Source organism: Mytilus trossulus, chromosome 5, assembly GCF_036588685.1.
Source record: "Mytilus trossulus isolate FHL-02 chromosome 5, PNRI_Mtr1.1.1.hap1, whole genome shotgun sequence".
Lineage (NCBI taxonomy): Eukaryota > Metazoa > Mollusca > Bivalvia > Mytilida > Mytilidae > Mytilus > Mytilus trossulus.
This window is the reverse complement of record NC_086377.1, coordinates 5343128-5351620: the sequence shown is the minus strand read 5'-3', so window position 1 is coordinate 5351620 and position 8493 is coordinate 5343128. Positions and strand designations below refer to the sequence as shown.

General features: G+C 32.5%; 1 protein-coding gene across 1 annotated transcript; it reads left to right on the top strand.

The window, feature by feature from the left end:
- The first annotated feature begins 2416 nt into the window (after positions 1 to 2416).
- Positions 2417 to 5401, top strand: LOC134719331 (uncharacterized). The gene is made up of 3 exons (XM_063582340.1): positions 2417 to 2627; positions 4184 to 4345; positions 4828 to 5401. Exons 1-3 carry the CDS (start codon positions 2417 to 2419, stop codon positions 5259 to 5261), a joined length of 807 nt encoding a protein of 268 aa, XP_063438410.1. The 3' UTR covers positions 5262 to 5401.
- The last annotated feature ends 3092 nt before the right edge of the window (positions 5402 to 8493 follow it).

Sequence of the window (8493 nt, the reverse complement as noted above, 5' to 3'; positions counted from 1 at the left end):
ATTTACCTAGATATGTTTTACGTAGATTGATTATTATAAGATTGGGAAACCTTAAAAGTATCAAAAAACTTATCAAAGTAATATGGTTTTTTTTAGTTTCATACGTAAAACAGAAAGTAAGAATTATTCATATAAAACTAAGATCACTGATTTCAACCTATTATTTTGAATGTACGACATTTATAAAAAAAAATATTGTTGAAATGTAACATGAAGAAAGTATTCGTAAATTTGACGAACGCCATCACGAGATGGTTGACCGTTATGGATTAACCGTTTCAAAAATGATATCGGATATGTTCCTTACGTCGTAACTACAATCCCATTCCCTTTCATGAATGCTACCTACCGAATTAGACTATTTACCGGATATGTAATCACACAAGCAACACGACGGATGTCAAATGTGGAGCAGAATCTGCTTACCCCCAGTTTTAAGTAGGGTTCGTGTTGTATTTTCTTTAGTGGGTAGAATTATTTGTCGATTTGTCCAGTTTATTTGTAGTCATGGCTTTTTTTTCGATATATGAGTGTGACTGTCCCTCTGTTATCTTTCTTTCCTGTTTTATAAGGTGACGACCATTTGATATTCTAGAAGGGGAGCGGGCAGGTGAATTTGTTTTTGATCATTTTTTTTGTAAACTAAGAGGACAGATAATTCATTTTCTGCACTATTGTAGCAATATTTTTTATTTTCATTAAAGGAAGGGACTGATTATTCATTTTTACAACTATGTTTATGATTTTCGAAAACATTCATTTTTTTTAATGATTTGTTGATAATAAATAATACATGTATAGTCAAGTCATTGTGTTCCATTGAATCAGAGTTAATCTTCATCCTCTGCAGAAATGAATCTTATGTATTCCCATATTGCATACATACATACATAGTATTAAAGTTTTGTTTAATATAGCTTCTTTTAAAGTATTAGCCAAGAACATTTTAGGGACAAGTTTTTGAGCAAGGCCCAGAAAGCTATGGATCAAAAAATGCAAAATCATGCTTTCTGGGTGTTCCGAAGACCCTTTGAGAATTTGAAAATGAAAGTTTTGATTTCATAATTTTTTGACTATATTTTGGTCTCAATGCAAAATGTATAAATTCAGTGGAAGACTTTTTAGGGACAACATCAAAAGACCAGTGTGCATGATTAAGCAAAATTGGAATTCACATAGTTGAGTCTGTGGCTGTTGTTTTTTGTTAAACTCATGATCAAGTTCAAAACAAAATTACTTTATACAAAAAGAATGAAACAGGGCAATCAATGAACAGAAGACAAAAAAATAAGAAACATTGATCCTAAAAAATCAGGGATATAATATGTCTGAGGGAAAGCAGAACTTGCTTCTTGCAAGGCATTCACATTGAACACAATTTGATATGGAGACAAGCGTTTGGTTTTGAAATTTCCTACATGAGGCATGTGTCTCAATGAAGTTACGGCCCTGTTAAAATAAAAATTGAGATAAGGTTTCTTCAGACAATATACATTTACCTCAAGATAAATAAAAACAATTTTCAGACATTTCAAATATATTTAAAAAATATGTATACTTTTATTGTTAAAATCATTGGGTGTTTCCCGATTTTTTTTTGAGAAAGAACATGAATTTATAAAGAATCTGGTGCCATCTTATACTTTCGATTATACCTTATTTATTTTCAATACATTGCAAATCAGGTAACTTCTTTTCAAACTACCACAGAACAAACCATTTATTTTTGTGATTATCAAGGTTGAGTCATTTATTTTCAAAATTCTTCTTCCCCAACGCTCCCCCCCTCCCCCTCTGAATATTAAATGGTCGTCCCCTAACAATTTGTATGGATTCATAATTCAATGTGTGATTATTTGTTGTTAATTCAATGTTCTTTTTTTCTCAGAATAACAACGATTCTGTGGGTTTACAAATGGTTTATACATTGTTATACATAGTAAAAAACAAAAACCAATGTTCATTTTAAGTTTTAACAAAATAACTGAAATTGAATTACAAACATGATGTACCATGCATACAAACTAACAAATGCATAGCTTAATGTAAAAATCAAACTAGACATAAGGCGGCTCAAAAAACATTTCTGTGTCCCAATTGCACCTCTACATACGTCCTTCAAATATATATTTATATTATAATTTAATGCAAAAATACTGACAATGATATGATTTAATCAAAGATGGACTTAAAAGTATTTAGATATATATCTTTTTGAAAAAAAAATTGTTAGTTCTTTTTAAATTTGATTAATGGTTGCTATAAAAGCAAGTCGATTCACCAATGCTCTAGTAAGTTTAATTGATTAAGCATTATCAATCATGATCAAAGAATTCTCATAGAATTGAATAGTATAAATACAAATTTAAGCTGTTGTATCACCACACTGGTTTAACATCGTCAAACCTCAGTCATCATGGCTATGATAACTTTACTTCTTGTGTGCTTCGTCGGAGCTGCATATTGCACAAAAGGCGGCTATGGTTCATATGGCAGCGGTGGTGGTGGCGGCGGTGGCGGCGGTGGAGGATTTGGATTAGGTGGTGGCGGCGGAGGCTTGGCATTACTATTAGGAGGAGGAGGTGCAGGAGGAGGCGGAGGCGGAGGATGGGGTGGTGGAAAAGGAGGTCAGTTGGTATTAAAGTTATTCGGTTTCTGTAATTGTCAGTATTCATTTTGAACTAGTACCTGTTGTTTGATTCATAACTATAAAAATAACTTCGAAGTGTAAAACAGGGGTATATTTCCTGACGTTTAATAATGTAAAGCATTTATAAAAACAATTATAAAGCAATGACATATCAGCCAGTCAATGCGAAAAGGTACAAAAGCGTAAAATTTACGAAATTCTTAAAATTGTGCATAATTATTGGTAGCAGACTTATGATTTATAAAACAGATGTACGTTTCCTCATATCTAAAAGCTGTAAGCTTTACGCACCTTCAAGTGCTTCTGTGTTCTTTTATTAAGATTTTTATCGAGCTATTTCATATATTTCAATCATTTTCAAAGTTGAGGCTAAATGTCTTGATTTGATATTTGACAATGTTAGCACCGGTAACAGTGGTAATAAGGCTCTCGCTTACGATGCTTATATCAATGCAATCACACCAGGGAACGATTCGAATCCCGTGCAAGGACGGTTGATCTATATAGAAAACCTAACTTAACTAAACTTTAATAACTTACATTCAACTTTCTAAAACACAAGAAGACCTGATTTCTTAAATGATGTATCACTTTTTTAAAACCTGTAGAACTGTTGAAAACTATTGACTTATTTGTCTTATTAAAAGTTTCTGGTCATCATAGCATTAGTCATGGAATCAAATGATTTGACGCTTGCTCAAATACCAAAATTTCAAATATTTTTACGTCTTTTTCTGTTTTAATTGACAAATTCAGGATAGAATTGACAATTTTATGAATGTTTACATTCATTTTTTTCGGATTGAATCGTTTTTCAAAAATAATATAACAAACCTTAATAACCATGATAACGTGTCCTATACAGTTTATCAAACGGACTTTTTGTACCTTTTCTGATGAACTGGCTCATATGTCTTGTCTTGAGGTACACAAAATGTAGATAAGGTGTCTTCCTCTATCTTGGATTTTGAAATACCAGAAAACAATCGGTCAAGATTTTGATAAAATGTGTAAATATTTCGAAGAAGGTTTTACATGTGTAAGAATTTTCATTTTAAAATAGAAAATAACATCATATTTTTGGTTGTATTATACAAAAAAAACAGAATACCTTTGGTTGAATCATGTTTTCCAATTTTGCCACTTAAAGGGATGCAACAAAAGGGAAGGGGCAGGTCATTAAGATAAAATTGATTTTGCAATACAATGTGTTCGAAATTACCTATTTTATTTTTTTTCTTATCTCATGTATCTGAAACCTTAATATTAGAGCTATCTTCTCATATCTAATCTCAAATTAAACGGTGAAGTTTTCGTGTTATGCCAGAAAAATGGGTCTTCCAATCATAAGCCGTTCATAATCTGTCAACTTTTGCACAACCTGTATCGTCAAAGTAGTCCCCGTGACCCAGTTTTTTTATTATTGTTTTTTTTTAAGAATGATATAAATAATTATAAAAAATAAACGTTGTATTTAGACTCGTGCATCCTCATCTATTTTACCTTGAAATCAAAAATGTAACATTATTACAGGCTATGGTTCAGGATATGGTGGAAGCAGTGGTTATAGTGTTGGTTATGGCAGCAGTGGATACGGTGCTGGAGGCAGTGGTGGTGGACTCTTAACATTAGGAGGAGGAGGCGGAGGAGGAGGCGGAGGAGGAGGCGGTGGAGGAGGAGGAGGAGAAAACGGAGGTAAGTTTATTGAAATGTACTTCTTTTCATTTCAAACGTTAATTCTTTATTAGTTTGATGCATAAACAGAAATGAAAATACTTACTTGAATCAGAAGCATTATTTTCGAAAAAACAATAAGTGAAGCTTTTGAATTATAGATAATCGTTGTTCATTACCGGCTCATGACAATCTGTGTATCGATATTTTACCTATGACAAAGTTGTCAATTCTATGTCAATTTCATTGACAACGAGACGTGACCCCTTAGTTTCTATCGATAGTTTTTCATATAAATTGACTGAAAAAGGAAATTGTAAGTCAGCACAATCAAAGAAATGATTTGTAGAATAGCGATAATAGGCATTTATCCAACAATGTCACATGTAATGACTTAAATAAGTAACACTTGTCTAGCAGACTGGTCCATTGGTATCACACATTTAGAAAAGTGGTAAATATATTACCGAGAAATTGAAATTGATAATTTTACATTATTAAAGGTTATGGATACGGTGGTGGAAGCAGCGGAGGATACAGTGTTGGGTATGGAGGTGGTTGTGGAGGCGGCGGTTGTGGCGGAGGATTTGGATCAGGTGGTGGTGGCGGAGGATTGGTATTAGGAAGAGTTGTATCTGTGATTGGATCTGGTGGTGGTGGTGGTGGCGGATCTGGCAATGGTGGTTCAAGTGGTGGATATGGATATGGTGGTTCCAGTGGTGGATACGGATATGGTAGTTCCAGTGGTGGATACGGATATGGTGGTTCCAATGGTGGATACGGAAATGGTGGTTCCAGTGGACCTGCATTTATAGTTGTGTCAGGTGGAGGCTCCGGAGGAGGTTCCGGTGGCGGCTCCGGAGGAGGTTCCGGTGGCGGTTCCGGTTGGAGTTCCGGTGGAGGTTCCAGTGGGTCAAGTGGAAAAGGATATTATTAAACACGTTTCGTTCGACAGGACTTATGATGCTTATTATGTTTGATACATAATATATTTTCTCTTTTTAGACTACAATAAACATATATTCATGCAGAAATCAAACGGTTATCTTTATGGCTAGACCAAATAACATACATAGAAATATAGACACTAAAACTATTGCGGTCCGTTTAATCACTCACTTGATTAAATGATATGGTGTACCTCAACCAGACCTCAAATTAGCTTTCTCTCTCTTGTTCGATATAAACAAGTTCGATATCAACATAGTTCGATATAAACATAGTTCGATATAAACATAGTTCGATATAAACATAGTTCGATATAAACATAGTTCGATATAAACAAAGTTCGATATAAACAAAGTTCGATATAAACAAAGTTCGATATAAACATAGTTCGATATAAACATAGTTCGATATAAACATAGTTCGATATAAACATAGTTCGATATCAACATAGTTCGATATAAACATAGTTCGATATAAACATAGTTCGATGTAAACATAGTTCGATATAAACAAAGTTCGATATAAACATAGTTCGATATAAACATAGTTCGATATAAACAAAGTTCGATATAAACATAGTTCGATATAAACAAAGTTCGATATAAACATAGTTCGATATAAACATAGTTCGATATAAACATAGTTCGATATAAACATAGTTCGATGCATAATCTGTACTGTGTCCTTCAACCGACTGAGTAAAAATCATACCAAACCAGGATTTTAATAGTCCTATATATTTAACTTAACGATAAACGATTCTCCAAACCTCAACATATGTTGCTCTTTAAAAAATACACTTAAACAAATCAATATAAATTAACACGTGACTTTCCAAATTTTCGTAAAGCATCCCCGATGTTTGAGGATTTCAGTTTGTATTTTGTTTAGCATTGTTTATATCTATGTTGTGTTAGGTTAACTTGTTTTGCCCTTTGGTAATTGTTCTTTTTCTTTAAACTATGATGGAGTTATGATAGCAGCGTATGAGTTTAATTACCCACTTTGTTATTTTTTGCTGATCTTTGAAATTTGAAGTTTGATTTTATCATTGTATGTTATCTTAAACATGTCATAAGTGAACACCTTTGACAAGTTCTTTGGATGTAAAATTTACTTCAAATTTAACGACTGATAACGTCAGTTCCACCATGATAACTTGGTTAAACTATACAGTTTAACGTGTATCGACTCTTGGAGTTCGTGTTGCTTTTTCTTCATTTTCTATGTTGTGTCATCTGTTCAGTCTCAGGTTTAAAATATCATCATTCCAGTATATAATATTTTTTAATATATCTAACAGATGAATTAGATCAGATTGAACTTTAACAGATGAAAAAAAAAATGTACATGTATCTGGGGAAGAAGCAGATCTAAAACCAGATTTTAAATTATAAAGTAGAATATTTTTCCACCAGATATATCTCAAATTGCCATATACCGATCTTTCAACAATTTTACAAACAACTACTGAAATATTGGTCGATAATTTCTGACATACAGTCTGTTTTTGCCCTTAAATATAGAAGTTATCAAAGGTACCAAGTTTATAATTTAGTACGCCAGACGCGCGTTTCGTCTGCATGAGACTCATCAGTGACGCTTATATCAAATGTGTATAAAGCCAAACAAGTAAAAAGTTGAAGAGCATTGAAGATCCAAAATACCAAAAAGTTGTGCCAAATACGGCTAAGGTAATATATGCCTGGGATAAGAAAATCCTTAGTGTTGACTACTGGGCTACGAAACGTTCACCGGCAGTTTTTTTTAACTACGTTTTTTATGATCAAGACTAACATTTCCATTTTGAGTTTATTTTGTAGCTGTATCTTTCTTTATTATATAGGTATACCATTTTGATTTTCAATTCATATGGAATCATCTGAGGGAATCATACAGAGTTTGGTCTGAACTAACCTCCAAACCATTAATGATTCTGTAATGAGGAATACCCAAATTACATCCATGCTTACATTTGCATCGTCAAAAGTCGAATAACAGAGTTTTTGTTAATTGTTTTCAAATATTTTGAACAATTGGATATTTGTCCATGCTTACTCTTCATTTTTTTAAGAAATGAAGACATGACACATATTGTATTTGCTTATTTCAAAAAGATGACGTTTTGATGTCGTCGCATGGTGACGTTTTAGTACATTTTGCCTTTTTAGGTAAACACTTCATCGGTTGATAAATAATCATGATAATGTTAATGTTTTGTGTATATCTAAATATATGTATCTATGTTGAAAGACGTGCATACTATCGGATCATAAAAATACAACTTGTTTAGTCTCTAGGAAATCTTGTAAGATATTTTTTTTAAAAGGTCCACCGATTAACGCATATATAAGCTAATATAAGGAACAAATAAATAACAGGGTATCAGTCGATCACTGAAACAAGAATGTACACCTTAATATGTCATGGATTTATAATGTTTAACCACCATATTTTATCAATGTGTAAACATGTTAATTTTGAGCTTTTTCCGAGTAGGTTATCTATTTACAAATGTTGGTCATAATGATAATTTATAATCGTCATGGAAGGTTGCGCATGACTTTGTGTTAATAATTCTTTTGATGTATCATTTGTATGCTAGAGTTGCATTCCTTTGTACTATGTTCTATTCCACACAAATCAATTTTGATTGTCTACCTTGAACGTGTCATAATTTAATCTTTACGTCTAGTTCTTTTATTGAGCTTTGAATTGCATCAAAATTTATAAATGCACAGGTTCTTAGTATTTTTTTAAAGCCAAATCATTTTGTATTTTATTATATTAAAATCCATCGTGGAAATTTAAAAATTATCAAAAATCCAGTTTAAGATTTGACTAAATACCAACATCAATTGACATCCATATATGTTCAGGTAAATATGCTAAATAAACTCATCATAGATACGAGGACTAAAATTTACGCCAGACGCGCGTTTCTTCTACAAAAGAATCATTAGTGACGGTCGAATCCAAAAAAGTTTTAAAAAAGCCAAATTAAGTACGAAGTTGAACAGCACCGAGATCCAAAACTCTAAAAAGTGTTGCCAAATACAGCTAAGGTAATCTAATTTATATTACGTGTCAGTGAAACTGACTGAAAACTAAGTACTATCCTGTGTAGATTAATGTGCATTTATTGTAGTTAAAAACAAGCAAACAACAAAACAGCAATTAATGAGAACTGGCTTGTCCCTCATTTGTAAAAATTGTCGCCT

Bases quoted from the DNA above. Each gene is read 5' to 3' on its own strand.
- LOC134719331 (XM_063582340.1), top strand. From the start codon at position 2,417: ATGGCTATGATAACTTTACTTCTTGTGTGCTTCGTCGGAGCTGCATAT. The intron at 2,628-4,183 runs GTCAGTTGGTAT...ACATTATTACAG, and splicing joins ATGGGGTGGTGGAAAAGGAG to GCTATGGTTCAGGATATGGT. The intron at 4,346-4,827 runs GTAAGTTTATTG...ACATTATTAAAG, and splicing joins AGGAGGAGGAGAAAACGGAG to GTTATGGATACGGTGGTGGA.